The sequence below is a fragment of the Saccopteryx leptura genome, chromosome 1 (genome assembly GCF_036850995.1).
Source record: "Saccopteryx leptura isolate mSacLep1 chromosome 1, mSacLep1_pri_phased_curated, whole genome shotgun sequence".
Lineage (NCBI taxonomy): Eukaryota > Metazoa > Chordata > Mammalia > Chiroptera > Emballonuridae > Saccopteryx > Saccopteryx leptura.
The window spans coordinates 344,905,521-344,925,560 of record NC_089503.1 but is presented as its reverse complement, the minus strand read 5'-3'; the positions used below and the strand labels follow the sequence as shown (position 1 = coordinate 344,925,560).

General features: G+C 36.6%; 1 protein-coding gene across 1 annotated transcript in view; it reads left to right on the top strand.

Annotated features, from left to right (window-relative positions):
- BCKDHB (branched chain keto acid dehydrogenase E1 subunit beta) overlaps window positions 1-20,040 on the top strand; it is a 213,449-nt gene that overhangs the window by 55,476 nt on the left and 137,933 nt on the right. Inside the window, exons 7-8 of the mRNA XM_066358974.1 lie at window positions 16,596-16,693; window positions 18,756-18,866. Of these exons, the coding sequence (XP_066215071.1) occupies window positions 16,596-16,693; window positions 18,756-18,866 (209 nt within the window). The remainder of the gene's footprint in view (window positions 1-16,595; window positions 16,694-18,755; window positions 18,867-20,040) is intronic.

The following is a 20,040-nucleotide window of genomic DNA, read 5'->3' as shown; positions in this document are numbered from 1 at the left end:
GATAATTCTGACTCATATTAAATTGTGAGAATCATTGCTTACAGTCAGTTCTGAAGCAATATCTGAAGTTGTTTATCTCCTTTTATTTATTTTATTTTATTTTTACTTTATTATTGGTTCTTATATTAGAATTCAGGGTGCTTTTAACCCATGGTTTACTTTGACTTGGTCTCTGGTTCAAATCAGTATCTGACTGCTGCCCATATTCTGATTTCTGCTTATTTTGTGGGGTGGGAGATGGGAGCTTTGAATGTTCTGATACTGATTCTTCAGTTGCTGCCCACACGCAGCCTACTCTTTAGCTCGATCTGTTAATTTCTCCGATCTGCTTCATGCTGGCGAAGTAAATGTCCAACTTCCACATGTCTGGAACAATATAAAAAGAAATGGAGTATTTTGATTCAGTTATCTGCAGTACCTTGTGGAAGACATGTCTGTATTGACAGTCTAATTGAACAGTAAAAGAAGGTGCTTTTATTTCAAAGACCAGAGTAGCCTGATGATTTCTAAGTGGTGGCAGTAGAAAAACTTTTGGTATCCATAAATAATCAGTTATTTGACTTTTTTCTTACATTCTTTTTGAAAATCGAGCATACATTTGGGAATAGTTAAAACTTAGTGGATCAAAGGTATAGACCTTTACATTTAGAGTTTTTAAGAAGGTGCATAAGGTAAGAAATATAGAGGTATATAACATTATAAATAATAGGCTGACAGTACTTTTTAAAAATAATTAGGAGTTGTGTTCATTACATAATAGCTAATTTCGGTTGATTATCCAGTAATCTTTTTTTTTTTTCTTTTTCTGAAGCTGGAAACGGGGAGGGACAGTCAGACAGACTCCCGCATGCGCCCGACCGGGATCCACCTGGCACACCCACCAGGGGCGACACTCTGCCCACCAGGGGGCGATGCTCTGCCCCTCCGGGGCGTCGCTCTTTTGTGACCAGAGCCACTCTAGCGCCTGGGGCAGAGGCCAAGGAGCCATCCCCAGCGCCCGGGCCATCTTTGCTCCAATGGAGCCTTGGCTGCAGGAGGGGAAGAGAGAGACAGAGAGGAAGGAGGGGGGTGGAGAAGCAAATGGGCGCCTCTCCTATGTGCCCTGGCCAGGAATCGAACCTGGGTCCCCCCGCACGCCAGGCCGATGCTCTACCGCTGAGCCAACCGGCCAGGGCCCAGTAATCTTAACTAAAAGGAAAATAGTAAAGTATAAGTAAAGGGAACTTTTGAGTAGTCTAAGGCAATGTTTATAAAATTTATATATTTAAGCCCTTATATTTTATTTATGGAATGATATAATAAATAAATAGATATATTCATGAATTAGACAGTTCTAAAATCATTAGGTATATTAGTTGGGCTTGCTCCATAATAAGACTATAAATAAGATGGAAGTTTACTTCTCTCCCATAAATATCTAGATTGTCAGTCCAGGGCTACTGTGGTGGCTCCTCAGTTGTCAGAGTACCAGGGCTCTTCTGTTTGGTTTCTTTGTTGTGTTCGACATGTGCCTTTCAGATCCTGGACCCAGATGGCTGCTCTGTTTCCATCATCACATAAACATTCCAGCCACCAGGAAGGGGGGAGAGGGAAAGGGATAAGGGGACAGGAACTCTTCTCTTTAAAGAGTAGTTTATAAATTGTACCGTTTGAATCTACTCACATCCTACAGGTCAGAATTTAATTACAGGACCACTGAGAAAAGCAGTTTTTCGCTTAGTGCCCAACTGAAAATTTATTATTGCACAGTGATAGGAGGTGGATATGACAACTGCCACTCTATGACTGCCAGAGCTGCTTGCATGGTCTCCAGAAGGAGTCATAAGTTTTAAGGAGGGAATAGAAGTCTTAGAAATATTATTTACCCTTGACCCAGAGTCTACTTCTAAGAATCTGTTTCAGAGATAAACTGATAAAGGTCTTAAAAAAAAATGTTACTGTCCATTGCAGCACCATTTAATCCATCACTAGGGGATGTTGGTCAGTTGAATAAAATAAGCTATATCCGTTTGATGGATTACACTGCATAATAAGGAATGTATTACAGGCATCACACCTAAAAGTATACATTTGGAGAAGCAGAATAGTCTATGAAAAGTTTCTGCTTCTGTGTTTGGTGCTGTATTCTGAAGTCTAGAGCAAGTAGACTGTCAGGAAGGGAAGATGAACATGAAGTAGGGAAGAGCAAGGACAAACTAGGACCTGCTCGGATGGATTGAAACCCAAAGGACAGCCTGGAACTGATGTCTTTGTCTCACTGCCTCCAAATTTTAGTGTGATGAAAAGACTGGTCATTAAGACTGAGCTAGGAGGCTTTAACAGCCTGTCTAAGAAATGGTGAGGAGAAATTAGCAGAGGGAGATGGGTTAGAAATTCCTTAGATTATATGTAATACTGTCTAAATGAATTTAAAGTGGGGAAAGAAGAGGAAGGTGTCAGACTAAGTATAGAATAAGATTTCCGTGTCTGATAGTAATGGGAGAATGATAGATTAGATACCCTGAAATAAATTGTGTGTGTGTGTGCATGTGTGTGTATGTGTGTGTATTCTAAATGTATACTGACCTGACGTGTAGTTTAGGAGTCTGGAATTCTGAAATGTGAAGGTCAGAATCCTGGGAGATAAGTGAATGTCAGAGTCTCTCTGTAGGTGTTTGCCGGGTCCTGGAGACACTGAGATTCTGTTCTGATGACATTATGGGGCACTGGCAACAGGAGATAAGGTCTAGTGCTCACTTTAGGTAGAAAATCTGCCTGGAGCCAACCCTTGCATAAGGCCGGGACCCCACAGACCACATTTACTATATGAGATGCAGGGGTAGAGGGAGGGAGGATGATCACCTGCCTTGACTCTATGCTGGTGAAGAGAAAAGAATTTTTATCACAAGTTGACCCTTGCCTAGGACTATGATTTAAATATGTGCTTGTAGTGTGGTCTGGAAACTTTTAGGTTAATAATTTAATGTCAAATGCTTCTGGGTTGGTGGCACCCCATGAGAACTGTCAGAAGGAAACAAAATCTTCTCTGGTGTCATTTCAAAGTAGTCTCATAGAAAAAGTCCAAAAAAAGTAGTCTTTCTCTGCAGGAAAAAGAAAAGACAGATGCAGGCCCACTAAGACTTCAGATATTAGAACTGTCATATAGAGCAGTGGTCCCCAACTTTTTTGGGGCCATGGACTGGTTTAATGTCAGAAAATATTTTCATGGACCAGCCTTTAGGGTGGGACAGATAAATGTATCACGTGACTGAGACAAGCGTCAAGATAAGTTATTTATTCTTTCTCTGCGGACTGGTACCAAATGGCCCACGGACTGGTACTGGTCTGTGGCCCGAGGGTTGGGGACCACTGATACAGAGAATACAAAAAAGTAGGTTTTATATGAAAATAAAAGAAACATTTGAGGATCCAAGCAGGAGGCAAGCAAATTTAAAGAACAGAATGAAAATTCTATAAAAGAAAAATATAATTGAAAGGGAAATAAATCTCTGCTAGTTTAATTAGAAATTATGAACAGATAAAGGCAGAATTAGCAAACTGGAAGACATGGCTGAAGAAATGATCAGAATATAATCCAGAGAAATAAAGAGAGGAAAATATGAGCTGTTGAGTGTGACGGGAATGAGTAAATATATTTAAGGAACAGAGATGAGTGCATTTTTATTAGTGTTCATTAACAGAATTTTTTTGACAAGAAAGTAATTCTCTGCATATTTTTTTCCCACTCTGCTCCATCAGAATTAGATTGATGGAGTAGGAAATATTTTAGGAAAACATCAATTATTACTCATCAACTATTACTTTGCATTAACTATTACCTGCTTTTCCCTCCTGCAACATCATTAAGGTAAAATATGATTTTTCCAAATCTAGAGTAGCTTTTATACAAACCAGTAATTCCTGAAACAAAGTATTTAAAGGGTACTAAATAAAGACTTCCTTGGAAGGTAAAGTATAAGACATCTATAAAAGTTAACTTGCTAACTCAAAGAATTCCCTTTAATTTATAATTTTTATTTATATCTATGTAATTTATATCACTAAATCCTGTTCCAGATTGATACAGTTATAGTTAATCAAAGCTTTAGCTTGTAGTTATAGTGTACAGGTCTCTTATTAGATAATCTTTTAGCATCTGTTGGTCCATTATTTTTCTTGTAAGACATATTCTTCCCAAGGCCACTACTCTTAACCCATGCCATGTGGCTTTTTTTTTTCCCTTTACAGAGACAGAGAGAGAGAGAGTCAGAGAGAGGGATAGACAGGGACAGACAGACAGGAATGGAGAGATAAGAAGCATCAATCATCAGTTTTTCGTTGTGACACCTTAGGTGTTCATTGATTGCTTTCTCATATGTGCCTTGACCACAGGCCTTCAGCAGACTGAGTAACCCCTTGCTCGAGCCAGCGACCTTAGGGCCAAGCTGGTGAGCTTTTGCTCAAACCAGATGAGCCTGCGCTCAAGCTAGCGACCTAGGGGTCTCGAACCTGGGTCTTCTGCATCCCAATCTGATGCTCTATCCACTGCGTCACTGCCTGGTCAGGCGCCATGTGGTTTTTAAGGGACTTTTAGTCATCCCTTCTGACCTCTTTGACCTCATCAGATGCTTGACATGTGACTCAAGAGCCCAGCTATGTGACCTCTTGCTGGAATTTTGTATGTGGACATACAGGTGTACTTTCTATGTGTTGTTTGCCTGGGATGATGTGAGACTGGGTCAAGTTCCCTGTATCTTAGTGAGTAAGAGTCTCTAGTAGAAGTCTGTGAGGCCAAGCAGATACATTCACTGGAGATGAGAAGGAGGGAGACGAATAGAAATCAAAAGAGAAAATCCTCACCATTCCATTAGGTTAGTCCTTAAAGCTCCTTGTGTTACTTTTATTCCTTTAATTTTCCTTTGATAAATGAAAGGATCTGGGGAGAACTTATTAATCACATTATAGGATTTTCAGTCCCCTGTAGACTGTACTAATATAATAATCTTGACTGATATAATACATCATCTTGGTCAGAGAAAAGATGCTTTTCTTTTAAGATCCAAATATCCCCAGTTTGATTAGCACAATAAACTGCAGCCTTTCATAAACATAATACAAAAGCTATGTTTGTCTTAATAGCTGCAGTAGGAATCCATCTGTTATGAGTGGTAGTACTCAGGAGGTTGTTGAAGGGATTGAGATAATCCATGTGAGGATCTGCCTCATCTTTAAGCACTTTTTGAACACTTATGTGCTAGACATTGTGCTACATTGTGTAGACGTATTTCATTTAATCCTTATAGCAACCTTTTCAGAAAAATTTGTCACTGTCATAGGAACCTGAGCATTAGGGAAGTTAGCTTGCTGAAAGCCAGTTTTCAAACCCAGATATTGGGCATTTATGGTGCAGATGGTTCCATTTAATCTTCACAAAAGCCTTTTGAGGTGATGGTATTCTGAAACTGAAGTTCAGAGAGTTTGAGAAGCTTGCTCACAGAGAAATAGGCGATGGAGTTAGGTTTGAATGAATATGTTCTGACCAAGGCTGCTATCTTTCTAACATTATCCTATTTTACATCCTCTTTAAACATTATTGAAAGGAGGACATAAATGAAGCAGATTCTTCCCATGTTCTAGTTTCGTGCCAAGACATATGCTATTTTATTCTCTCATAATTAAAATTATCTACTTTTTAATTGAATAGAAATATATAATATCAATAGATCTTTATTAAGGCAGTGTATTCCTTATATTGTAGTGTGTAGTCCAAGGTTTGAATATATACTGCATTAATTTCTTCAGTGGCATAGGATTAGTTGCTTCTTTGAAAGTTATAAAAACTGCGCCACAAGTCTGTAGGTGTTTCAGAACTTCTGCTCTATGCTGCTTTGAAGGGACCTAGTCACATGTTCCCAAGTAGAGACAAAGGTAGCTAAGAAATGTAGTCTTCCTCATTTTGGGGAAGGGATTAAACTGTTCGGTGAATGCACAGTATTGGTTCTGTCACAGTTGTTCTTGATGTCTCTGACCCCTTCATTTATGGACCTGGTCTTCATATACTGTTCTGTGTTCAAACATCTGTGTTGTGGTGACTCTTCACATGGCTGGTCTACAACACAACAGAAATAGCTTCTTTTAGTTCAGCCATTAACTTTGTAAATTACAAATATGAAAGTAAAAATAGATAATACATTCTTTATGCAGCAATTTTCTTTCTACTTATTTTGAATATTTAACCTGTATAAAATTTGTCTTCTAAATTTGGAAGGAATATAACTAGTATTGCTGGATTATTTATAATCATGACACTTAAATATAAATAAACTTTAAAATGGCAGAAGGATATTTAGTAAAGAAGAGTAACCTAGACGGTATTAACCATGTACAGAATAGTTATGATTCAGAAAGGACGAGTCAGTGAGTCATTATCAGATATAGACCATCTTGTGGAGAAGCTGTTCCTGTATGTCTTGAACTTTTTGATTTTATTTAATTGAATGATTGACATTAGTGATATCAAAGTAAATACAGTTTTTATCTATGGTTATTTTAGTGAGAAAAAAATAAGACTGAAAGCCTTGTGCTACTTTATTTCCAGGATTTAAATTATCCTTTCACTCAAAAATAGGTTATAATGATACTGAGAACTTTTCTTTTTTTAAGCAGATACACTGGTTATGCATGAATCTATACATTATGAAGAGAAGAAAATTATTTTAAGTAGTTTTGAATGGTAGAAGACTTTGAAGATATTTTTGCCCAATATCAGTGTACACAAAAGAGAGGAATTAGTATTACACATTTTAAATTTGTTTTGATTGGCATCATTAAACAGATTATTTTTATGCAGGCTAGTATATTTAATACTAGGTACACTCACTGACAAGAATTGTTTGGTCTAGTAATGAGAGAATTTAATTTATTTGTTAGATTTTTAATTAGTTTTTAAATTGAAATAACACACAAATTTTAAACAGCCAAATAATGTATCTTGTAACAAAAAAAAGCAGTTTTTTACCTTAACTTTCACTAAGTTGATGCTTCTCTCCTCACAAGCAATTTTTTCAACTCTTTTAGTAGTTTTTTCTGATAACTTACTATCTTATTTGTAAATAATATGTTTCAACTGTTTTTTAACATTTTCATCATTATTTTAACTTCCTGCTAGAATTTATTTTATCCCATCATTTCCCCAGCAGCCTCCAACCGTCCCTCAACATATTCAAAATTTCTCCAGTGTCTTTGTAGAGGTATAGTATAATTATTGATCAGATCATTCTTTAGTGTTTACATTGCTGTTAACAATATCAGTATGATTTAGAACCAAACCAAAAATAAAAGTAATAAAGCATTCTTTCTTTTCCTCTTTGGTATGCAATGGTTTTCTCTGAATACAATGCTTTTTTCTCTGTTTTTATTTGCTTAATTTTACATGTTTCTCCCATCCAAGTACTAACCAGGCCCGACCCTGCTTAGTTAGCTTCCGAGATCAGACGAGATCGGGCGCGTTCAGGGTGGTATGGCCGTAGACTACATGTTTCTATTACTAACATGGTTCCTAATCTCCTTAATATTGACTATTTTCATTATGTTTGGACACATTAGGTAGGCAATCGGCTCTTTATCCTGTAGGCATCCCTTTTGCCTTCCATCTAATAAAGTGGTTAAGAACGTGGATTCTGGATCCTGACCACCAGAGTTTGAATTACTGCTTTTACTAGTTACTATCTGGCTGACTTTGGCAAGCAATGTAACCTTTCTGTATTTCAGTTTTCTCACCTGTACAATGAGGACAATGGCACTACCTAGCTTATCAAGTTGATTTAAAGATGAAATAGATGAATGAACAGATACAAAGGCACTGAGTTTATGATCTGCACAGAGGAAGTTCTTAGTTCTGTGGTCGTTGATGTGATTGTTTTTTCCAGGGATGAGTTAGTTCTGTTACTAGGCTTTGCTATGTAATTAAAACAGATCTAGTCACATACCAGTTATTTTATCCATATATGTAAGGTTTGCTAAATGTGAGTTGCATCCTTAATCATAAAGTAGTTCCATTGCACTATTGAGCTGATTTAATTTTTTTTTCAATTCAAAAGATGTACCTGAAAATAAAGTATTTTAATATTTTGGGGTAAACTGTTATTATTAGAAGTTAAAAATGCCTTATATTGTTTTATTAAAAACATTTATTTTTCTTACTATAAAAGTCACGTTCTATCAGCAAGTTAACAAGGCACCCCTAAAATTAACTGGCTTAAATCAACAACTTTTTTATATAGCTGATGTTTAGGACAGCAATTTAGGCGGAGCTCAGCAGGGCAGTTCAGGTTTCGTTCTGGCTCTCTCATAGATCTATTCTTAATTATTCTTAATCTCAAAATAGCATAATAGTCTATTTTGAGATGAGAAGGCCTGATCTAGTAGGAGTAGCGAGGAGAATCAAAAGATTTTCAGTCAACGTGAAAGGCAGAATTACCTTTGAATTTGTTTATGTATCATCTGTATTGACCTAATAATAAACTGAAATACATATTTGTGGAATATGACCCAGTGGAATTTTTTGTGCTGTGGCATATTCTTTATATTATTTACATTCACTTTCAGACTAACTTTGGACATTAGACAGATTTCTGTTTTTGATCATTGTCCTAATTTAACTGGACATATTCTCAATGACCAATCTTACACTACATGAAAAAGAGTGATTTATTTTTTGTTTTTAATAAAATTTAATGTTTTTAATAAGATTTAATATGCACTATTTGTAAAAAGTTCAAGGATCATAGAACTATAAAGTGAAAAGTGATCAAGTTTCTTTGCTCTATTCAACTGCTTTCCTCAGAGCCCTTTTTATATATTTGCATTGATACATGTAAGTGAATGTATAGAATACATTTGCATATAAACTGAGTTATATAAAGTACTATCAACATTATTTTGTAACTTTTCTTACCAGTTTATTTTGGATATACAGCTAGTGCTTGACTTACGACCACGACTAGTTCCGACAGACTGGTTGTAACACGATTTGGTCGTAAGTTGAGTAGGCTATATGTACAGTACTGTGAAATGATTTTATAAAAATCTTTAAGTCATATTTTATCATAATTTTCTTTCATTATTATATATCATAATTTTCTTTGTTCATTTTATGCCATTTGTATCGTCTCTACACCATTTTGTTTCTTATTTTTACATTCACTGCATTACACTGCATTACCAGTATAACTGGTCTAATATTTGCAAAGACAATTTCCTCTTGGTAGACATCTTGGGAGGGGTTTGATGAAAAATATCCAAGACACAAAACACAAATTGCTGTACCGAGTCTGGGATAACAGTTGAAATGGTGCACGCGGAGATGGTAGTGCTGCTGGAAGCTGGCCCGCACTGTCGTACACTCAGCTGGGCCATGCTTGCTCTGCCAGATGCGGAGCAGTTGTGGCTAGCGATTGTGGTCGTAAGGTCGAATGGTCGTAAGTTGCATGGGTCGTAAGTTGATCAATATTTGTATTTTAATGTCATTTTACAAAGATTTATCTGATTTTTAGCTCATAAAATTTTGAAGGGTGTACCATAATTTATGCTTCTAAATTCTGCCTATTCTAAACTATGTTGAAGTAAACAGAAGAAAATTATAAGCCTCTGTTTCTCTCTCTCTCTCTCTTTTTTTTTTTTTTTTTTTTAGAGAGAGAGAAAGGAAGGGGAGAGAAATGAGAAGCATCAACTCATAGTTGTGGCATCTTAGTTGTTTATTGATTGCTTTCTCATATGTGCCTTGACTGAGGAGCTCCAGCCAAGTCAGTGACCCCTTGCTCAAGCCAGTGACCTTTGAGCTCAAGCTAGTAACCGTGGGGTCATGTCTGTGATTCCAGGCTCAAGCTGGAGGCCCCGCACTCAAGCTGGTGAGCCTGTGCTCAAGCCAGATGAGTCCACAGTCAAGCCAGTGACCTCGGGGTTTCAGACCTCAGTGTTCTAGTGTCCCAGGCCGAAGCTCTATCCATTGTGCCACCACCTAGTCAGGCAAAACCTCTGTTTTCTTACAGTAAAAGTGTAAAACCTTTATTTCTTTCATTCTTGTTTCCTATTTGATTAAGCCCTGCACAATAAACCATTGATGGCAGCTAGTGAAAAACTGAAAGGCTAGGGTATTACTGATGCAGTTACTATGCACAGACAAGACTTAGTATATAACCATTAATAGCCTGCAAGCTAAAAATGAAAGCTAGAAATGTTTGTAGGACATTTCACTTGGGAAAACGAAGCTTAAAAGTCTTGCATTTTTATTCTCTTGTGTATTAGAATTTTGCTTATTCTTGTATTTTTCAAACATTTTCTGTATTCTGTTATAAAATTTTTTGCTAGTATATTTAATAGAAGTCCACCTTGAAACAACTGGATCTCAACAATTTAATGTTACCTTCTGGAAAATGTCATCATTATATCTATGCCCTGCACTGGTTGTCATTGAGAGCAACGTTTAACCTATTTGTAATATGAATATAAATATACACACACACAAACATACAGTTTAAAAAGTTATTTTCTCCTATTTTTCATCTTAATTGTAATGATTCTTCATTTCCAAGATCATAGTTGTCTTCATTTATTCAAATTCCTTTTCTGTTCATGAGTCAGTTGTGTGGGTATTTCTATTAGTTTGACACATTGTTGTTAAGGTTATTACTAGATGTTTCGTGATTTTTTGCTATATGGATAGTATTTTTATTACAGTTTTCTAATTGGTTATAGCAGTATACAGAAAAGCTTTTAATTTTGATGTTAATGTTGCATTTGGAGAGCTTATATAATTCTTTAATAATATTTCAGTTAATTATCTAGGTAGAAAACCTTACCCTCTGCAGGGGTCTCAAACTCAACTCAGCATGTGGGCCGCAGAGCAAGATCACAGCCATTTGGCGGGCCGCACTAGGTCTACAAAAGGCAACTGTTATGCAACACTTTTCAGTGTCACAAAACGACCAGAAACTGTAGTTCGTGGATTAGTCTGCGGGCTGCACAAAATTGTTCGGCGGGCCGCATGCGGCCCGCGGGCCGCGAGTTTGAGACCTCTGCTATAGCTAATCATAGTTATATTTATTTTCCCAAGAATTGGTGAGACATTTCAGATTTTTTCCTTTGTTAGGAATGTCTCATCTTTTTTTACTTTGGACCTTGGTCAGTAGTCTATATCAAATTAAGGAAATTTCTCTTTATTTTTAACTTGGTCAGAAGTTCCTTCCTCTCACTTCTCCCTAAGTGTTGAATTTTATCAAATTATTTTTAGGCATTAGGTGAGATGATTGTGTGATTTTCTTCTTTGATTTTTTGATGAAGTGAATTTTATTAACTTATTTCCTGTCATAATGCGTAATTCTTCATGCTTATGGCATGAAAGTTATTATCGTGCCTCAGCCACTGTCAGTCCCAGGAGACCTCTCTGGTTTACTCTCCCTCATGATATTGAGACTTAACATACCAATTTATGCTGTCCATGCACACCCCCAGTAACTACCATGGGGTAAATAGTATCACAGCTTAGCAGTTCATTATTCTTATTGATGGAAAGTTAATCTTGTCTTCTGATTAGACAGCAATATTATATTAATATAACAACTATAACAAGAACAGGTTTTATAGACAAATAAATAAATATAATATTGTTAACAGTATTTTGATGCAGTTTTTCTAATATTAAGGGGTTAATCTTTAAATTTTCAGAAATTTGAGGTGAAGAGGTGAGGGGAAGATTGAAAACAGGGTAATTTGAGGAATAATTTAGAAGTAATTACTAGAAAAAATTTTTCTCAGTGTACTTTTTAGCATCAGTGTTGGAAGTAATTGTTGGTATAGAAGTGAGAATTATCAAAAAATTATGACCATGATTAATAACCTCAATTCTGAAAGATTATTCAGACAAATAACAACTGTAATATAGAGATATAAGTTTTACTCAGCAAATGGTAATAGGAGTTAGAATAACTGTTCAGCATAACTTCCTAGAATAAAAACTTTCTTTTATAGTCTTAATGACTATATCATTGAATTATACTGCTCACAAAAATTAGGGGATATTTTATCGCTTCATATTCATTTTGAAATATCTCCTATATTTTAAATAATAAAGCTAGTCTTCTAAGAACTACAATAGAAGGGTGTCTACAGTGATTAACTTAATATGTTCTTATTCTGTCCCTATGGTGTAGCAGATGGGCACATGCTGCTTTCTACAGCTTACAGGTGGGATCCTAGGGCATAAAAGCAACATAATGCTTTGTCAGAGATCACCAAATTAATCAGATACAGAGATACAGAGATAGAGCCAGGACTGGGCCCTGGTTGGGTGGATTTGCCCACCCCGCTATCGTTACTCTGTAAATTCTGACAGAGAAAATAGGCTTTCTCAGGTATGGAGACTGACTATGCGGTTAGTAATCAGGCAGGATGATGTAATGTATATTTTAGAAATACACTTTTTCTTTTTAAAGAGAACATTTATGTTTTTTCACTGCAACATAAATAAAGCCCTATTAAGTTTCACATTTGTGAGGAAACTAGCATTATGGTAGATTAGTGCCTGAGCAGAGAAATGAAGCATAGAATCCCTGTAATGGTCAGATTGCGCCCCACTGGGGAACTTGTGTCATTAAGAATGAGTTGTTGTTTTGCAGATGCTTTCTACATGAGTTATAATATATGAAATCATAAGGAATTGGTACATTCTTTGTAGGAACTTGGGAGTATAATTTAAAGGTTTCAGTATTCACCTTAAAACATCATGTAAATCTGTGTTTACATGTGTTTGTATATGTTTACATACACATACACAGTTTTACATCTCTGTGTCTTTGTATACACCTTTTGTTTCTAAATGGAATATCTTTTTTATTTTTCTCTTTATGTCTGAGACCCCTATCACTTCTACCTTCCTTGGTGGTGAAGGATCCTAGATCCTTTAAAGCAGGTTGTTGCTTTACTCTGTATTCCTAGAGCTGTGCGTCCCCATTGGTATGTCATGTTTTTCTTTGTTTTCTGATCATCTCTTTCCATCGTTGTACTTCCGTTGAGTGTGTGTTGTCAAGGACAGGGACTGACTGCCTTTCAACTTCATAGTCTAGCATCTTACACGATGTCTGTATATATGTGTTATGTAATAACTATTAAGTAAGTGTATATAATAGTATATATATTTTACTTGACTGATTTTGTGAGAGAGAGTGAGTGAGAGAGAAACAGAAACATTGATCTGTTCTTGTTTATGCCCTGACCAGGGATTGAACCAGAAACCTCTGTGCGTCAGGATGATGCTCTAACCAACTGAGTTATCTGGCTGGGCAATAGTATATATATTTTTACACTCTGTCTTATTTTAAAAGTGTGTTTAAGATGTCAAAAACAATACAACTACTTAGAAAATTAAAAGGCAAAAGGAGGAAGATGGGAAATAAAACGGAACCTAGCATGAAGTAATTCATGTCATGAGTCTGTAAGTGTATATATAATATAAATATAAGTGCCTTTGGCATTACAAAGGAAGCATATAGGTGGGACTTATAATATACATTAAAAATGACCTTTTCTGATAGTTGAACCAAAAGTGGCATCTTTTTCATTTTGGCCCCGGAAAGACTCATTTTTCAGTTACATTTTTGTTGACATACATGATGCTGAAGGATTTCTTTGTGGGCTACTTAATCATTTGTACATGGATTAAAATAGAATCAGCATGTGGAAAAAAGGAGTGGTCTCAGTCCTACTACTGTGAAAACAGAATCTGTAACATGACTGTTTAGGGGCTTCTCAGTTCCTGAAGTTTCATACTCTTAAGTCCTCTAACTGCTTTCTTTCAAAAGGACATAGCTGTAGGATAGACATCCAAGAATGCTCATTTGAAATGAACTTCTGTAAGACAAAATATCTTTCATATTGATGTAACTAAAAGTTACCTGTGAGTTATAGCTTGCTCTCTAGGTTACCAGTTTGTGGAGTTTAAGAAAATAAACATAAAATTCTTACTCTTCTCTCAGGATTAAATTTATGCAAATCTTAGGAGATTTTGGTGGGTTTTGTTTTTTTTTTATAGAACACTTGAATATAATTCTCTGAATGATATTTTTTGATGGAGAATTAAGCTTTGTTGGCCATGTTGTTCTTTAATTAATTGATAAAGTAATGAGGTCTTACTATTCTGGGTAGTTTAATACTTTGAAGCAGTCTCTAATTGGCAACATTGTTTTTTCATTGGCAACTTTTCAACAGAGGTGGGCCAAGGAGCCAATCTATTTTTTTTTGGTGTGTCAGCCATAGAGTTGTGTTCCAGGGATTTGCTGATTACCAGCTGGCAACTGATGTGCAAAGCAGGAAAGAAGGACTCTGAATGGTGGTCTCTCTAAAAATCAATTTAAAAATTAAAAATATACAAATATACAAGGAATAAAAATTTCTAGCACATCACTGATAACAGCATCATTGAATTTGATAGTTTTTACTTATAAATATGATTTTTTTTAAAAAGCTCTATTTTTGACCTAAAAAGATGACCAAGAAATATAGCTAAATAGGGAGATTGTAGAAGGGTGAGGTTTTTTTGTTGTTGTTTTTTTTAACAGAGACAGGGAGAGAGATGAGAAGCATCCACTAGTAGTTGTGTTACTTTTAGTTATTCATCGATTGCTTCACATACATTCCTTGGCTGGGGCAAGCCAGTGATCCCTTGCTTACTCCAGCTACTTTAGGCTTCAAGCCAGCAACCATGGGAATCATGTCTGTGATCCCATGCTCAAGCCGGTGACCCAACACTCAACCTGATGAGCCTGTGTTTAAGCTTTGGGATTTCAAATCTGGCTCCTCAGCATTCCACGTAGACACTCGATCCACTGTGTCAACACCAGTTAGTCTAGAAGTGTTCTTAGCAGCATGTACAATGAATGTGATTCTGTGAAAAGAAAAATAATTTACATGTGTCTTTATATTTGTATATTTGTATACTGTACACATCTGAAAAGATACTACATCAGGATTTTTAATTTTGAAGCAGATCTGATGAAGCAATATAAGCCAAAGGGATTTATTGAAGGATAATAAATAGCCTGGGGATCTCTGGAGTGTCTGAGAACCTGGCTTAGAGGCTGTGTGTCCATTGAGAAGCAATACCCAAAATTCCACTGCATAACTGGTTCTGCAGATGCTCCCCAGCAATTTTCAGAGGACATGGAACTGCAGTCTGAAGCATTAATACTTCTGAGGTGGATACCAGATCTGCCCCCACTGTTACCAGTACTCTTGAATAAATTCTAGACACTTGCTGCTCTTGTGTGTCATCAGTTTCAATTCCGAGTCTTGCATGGGTGTATTTGATAGCTAGGCAGAGCCTGTGTTTTGTGCTGTAGCTGCCAGGGAAGCTGGGCAGATGAATACATGGACCTCACTCCTGTAGTAGAGAAAGGGCCCTGCCTTATAAGGTGGGGCATTTCCCAGTTGTAGGAATAGGCCTGAGAAACCAGGGTGCCACAAAGAAAGAGCTGGCCGCTGCAGATACCCTGGAAACTGTTAGCATTGATTACTTTTGGCCATTGGATTTGTAAGGGCTGGCTGGGGAGCAGAGGAAGCCTTTTATTTTACTCTTTGAATTAAAAATAATTCAAATAATTATGTAGCAATGATAATATAACCATGGGGAAAATGAACAAAAGGGAACATTCTCCTCCCACCCCCTCCAATTCCATTGTAATGTTCTCACATAGGAATTCAAGAAGGCCTCCCAGTATAATGGGTTAATCTATCACCTTCCTACTCAATTTCATTTAATAATTTGTCTTATGATTTTCTCTTGAATTCAGTCAAATCTATATTGTTTGTACTTGGCTGCGCAGAGAAATCACGAAATCGTTTTCTCTGGAATACTGGTGGCTGTTCATCATTCTGGCCTGGTGGAGCTGATAGTTTCTCTCTGAGTTTTACAGGATTCACCTTTGAAAATTAAAGTGTTGTCAGCTGCTGTGGTTACTAAAGTATTCATAGATGCAAAGTACAAAAATAAAATATGCTAAAAAATTTGGCCCTACGATGTTATTAATTTTTTTCCCCTAAACCTTTATAAATATTTTCCTTGATAGACATTCTTGTCTGGGAACTTAATTCAGTCCAATCAAGTTTTAGTGGATATATTAACAGTTCCCTTAACTTTATTGTTCAGAACATTTTTAGCTTTACAAAAAGTAAATAAAAATAAATAAAAATAAAGGTAGTACAGAGAATTTCCATATACCCCAACACCCCCTTTCTTCTGTTAGTAACATATTAACATCCGTATGGTATGGTACATTTTGATACATTATTATTGGCTAAAGCCTACACTTGATTGTCTTAATTTTTACCTAACATTCTTTTTCTGTTCCAGGATAGCTGATACATTTCATACATTTATATTGAATTTTTTTTTTATCTGTGTAGTAATGTCATGAAGCTGTATACTGGATGATTTTTCTGTCATAAATAACTTGGAATTTATGGAAGAATAAGTAAAGCTTTGCCACAGTGAGGTTCTTTTATGCACAGATGTCACGTGAAAGAAAATAATTAACCTTTCATTCTTTTCCCTGTTTTATATTCAGTGGAACAGGTTCCTGTAGAGCCGTACAACGTTCCCTTGTCGCTGGCTGAAGTCATACAGGAAGGGAGTGATGTTACTCTAGTTGCCTGGGGCACTCAGGTCAGTAACATTTATACCGACCGGTAAGGTTCATGTGCTCTTACTTTTAATCTGATAACATGAAGAATTGAAAATGATGCTTTCTTTATATCAAATTTGCCTTGTTTGGTCATATGTCTACATCTGGTACTGATTTTTTACTGAAGGACAGGTCCTTATTTATTCATTACAATATATATGCATATGGTGAAGCCATAAAAAATGTGATGTTAAAAACTATATTAATTAAAAACTTTATTTTGGAGCATAGTTTATCCACTACTTGCTGCATTTTACATACTCTTATCTTTTTCACCTCATCTGCTGCTATCTCTCATGGTCACTTTGCTCATCATGTGGCCCCGCCCAGTGGTCGGTTCACTCTCAGAATTCTGTACCTTTCTCTTTTCCAGTAAACCTGACCACTGATCTGCCTCCACTTTCCCCGGTGCTTGTCACATTGCTCTCTCTCCAAGCATTTAAGCTCAGAACTCTGTCTCTGGACGTAGACATCACCTTTTAAACGAAGTGCTTGATTGTTCTTTTTTCTGTGTAAAGGAAATACTTGTTTGTTTTAGAAAATTTAATGTGGTAGTATAAAGAAGATAATGCAGATCACTTACAATATTACAACCGCCTCCTCTCTCATTTGATTTTTGGCTTCGAGAGCCACAGTCCTCATGGTTTCTCATCTCCAGTGGGAAAACTTTTTATCCATATCCCCGCCACTCTCAGCATGGGTCTTCGCCTCTCTTAATGGGGAAGTTAGAGAGTATTAGAGAGTAACTCCCATTTCTTGTTTTCCCTTTACATCTATACTTCTTTCAGTCCTCTCCTGTTTTCCTTGTTTTCAAAGGAGAGGTGTCTGGCTGTCATACTCACCTCTCCAAATATTTTTCAGATTATATTCCACTTATTGTCTCCAGGACTGATCATCAGTTGGTTCTTCTCTCTCCTGCATCTTCAGTTTCTTCTTTCCATGTCCTTTTTATTAAAAAGGTGTGTTTTCTCTTCACTATCTAAAAAGTTTATTTTTAACCCAACATTTTTTTAAATACCAGTATATCTTTCTCCTTTCTTTTCTTACTAACTTTGAACAATTCTACCACCAGTATTTAATTTCTTAACTTCCTTATAATGTTGTACCTTATGAATTTTGTTCTTTGTTACCACTAATTCACTAAAACTATTTCTAACATCACCAACCTTCTCACTGTTAAGTCCAATTCTATCCCAGTTCGCTGTGGTGTACGAAACTAATCCCTCTTTCCAGGAAGCCCTTTCTTTAGCTTGGAATACACAGTCTCCTGATTTCTTCCTGTTTCTTTTCTTTCCCTCCTCCTCCTCCTCCTCCTCCTTCTCCTTCTTCTTTCTTCTTCCTTTTTCTCCTTCTCTCCTTTTTTTTTGTGAACTCCTCTTCATTGTTTAATGCTGGTCATCTACAGCTGTGGTCCCCAACCCCCGGGGACCGGTCTGTGGGCCATTTGGTACCAGTCCGCAGAGAAAGAATAAATAACTTACATTATTTCTGTTTTATTTATATTTAAGTCTGAATGATGTTTTATTTTTAAAAAATGACCAGATTCCCTCTGTTACATCCGTCTAAGACTCACTCTTGACTCTTGTCTAGGTCACGTGATACATTTATCCGTCCCACCCTAAAGGCTGGTCCGTGAAAATATTTTCTGACATTAAACCGGTCTGTGGTCCAAAAAAGGTTGGGGGCCACTGATCTACAGGGTTCCATGTTTCCTGCCTTTCACTGATCCCTCTACATTGGTTTCCTAGAAACCCCACCTACTCCTGTGACTTTATGTCTTTGATGATATCTTGGAATCAGTCTCTTGAGCAATGACTCCTCTTACTCTCTTTAGGAACCTCCTCCAGCTGTTTTTCAGACATCTATATTTGATTATTTTGGTGGAATATGAGGTTCCTCATGTCTAAAACAAATTATTTAATTCTCGGTGCAGATTAATTCCTCTGACTTTAATGCTACTTCTATTACTGATGTCAGAACTCAGCTAATATTTTAGGCCTGAATTCTGTAGCCATTCCCTACATATTTTCCTCTTTTTTTCAGGTTCATGTGATCCGAGAGGTGGCTTCCATGGCTCAAGAAAAGCTTGGAGTGTCTTGTGAAATCATTGATCTGAGAACTATACTCCCTTGGGATGTGGACACAGTTTGCAAGGTATAAATATAGTATTGATTGAGTGTCATTCCCTTAATATCTTGGGCAAATTTGTATTGTTTCTGAAATTTTGAGCTTTGTTAGCATTTTCAACTCATTTAAAATTTTAAAAATTTAAACCATGATAGAAATGTATGCTATATCATAAGTCAAATGTTCAAAGAAATAAATTGCTTAGGTTTTTTTTCCTTCCATAGTTCTCAGTGTTGAGGATATTAGAAAACTGTCCTTCACATGGCCAGCTTGATTTGAGTTGTGAGTAATGGGTAGTGCAGATAGACACAGGGCGGTCATCTGTGTTTTTAACTTCTGATTGGTTGTGGTTTAATAAGCTAGGTTTAATATAGTTAGAAATGGTTTGGTTAAATTTTCTTCTTCAAAAGAAATGGAGATGGGATTATTAATAAAAACAAAGCTAACTCTTTATAGAACCTTAATAGTATGGATTGCAGTTTGAATGTTATGTTATGTTAATTGGCTGCTTTGATTTATAGTTTTCTATCTCAGTTTCCTCTTCAACTTTGGCCTGATTAGATTGATTTTGTTGCTTACTATTAATATGATTCCCATAGTCTACTCTCAAAGACACAGTTTAGTTCTCATTTCCTGGGCTATAACCAATATCATCTACTCCCATATTGGTATATAAGTAAGGTTAAGTGCTCTGTGTTTGTGTGATGGTGGTTTTTATCTACTATTAGGTAACATTGCATATATTTTTTTTTCTTGATTTATTGCTATAGCAAAGGAGTCCTAAGACCTTAGGGTATTTTACATTTACTTTTTCTTTTTATTAAGTGAGAGAAGGGGAGGCAGAGAGACAGACTCCTGCATGTGCCCCAACTGGGTGCCACTCAGCAAGCCCCCTGTGGGTAATTCTCTGCCCATCTGGGGCTTTTGCTTGGTTGCTTGGCAACTGAGCTATTTTTAGCACCTGAAGGTGGAGATCAAGGTGCCATCCTCAGCTCCTGGGCCCAACTTACTGGAACCAATTGAGCCATCTGCGGGAAGGGAAGAGAGAGAGAGAGATCGACAGACAGAAACAGAAGAGGGAGGGGTGGAGAAGCAGATGGTAACTTCTCCTGTGTGCCCTGACTAGAAATTGAGCCCAAGACATCCACATGGGCTGTGATGCTCTACCACTGAGCCAACTTATTAGGACCATATTTATTAT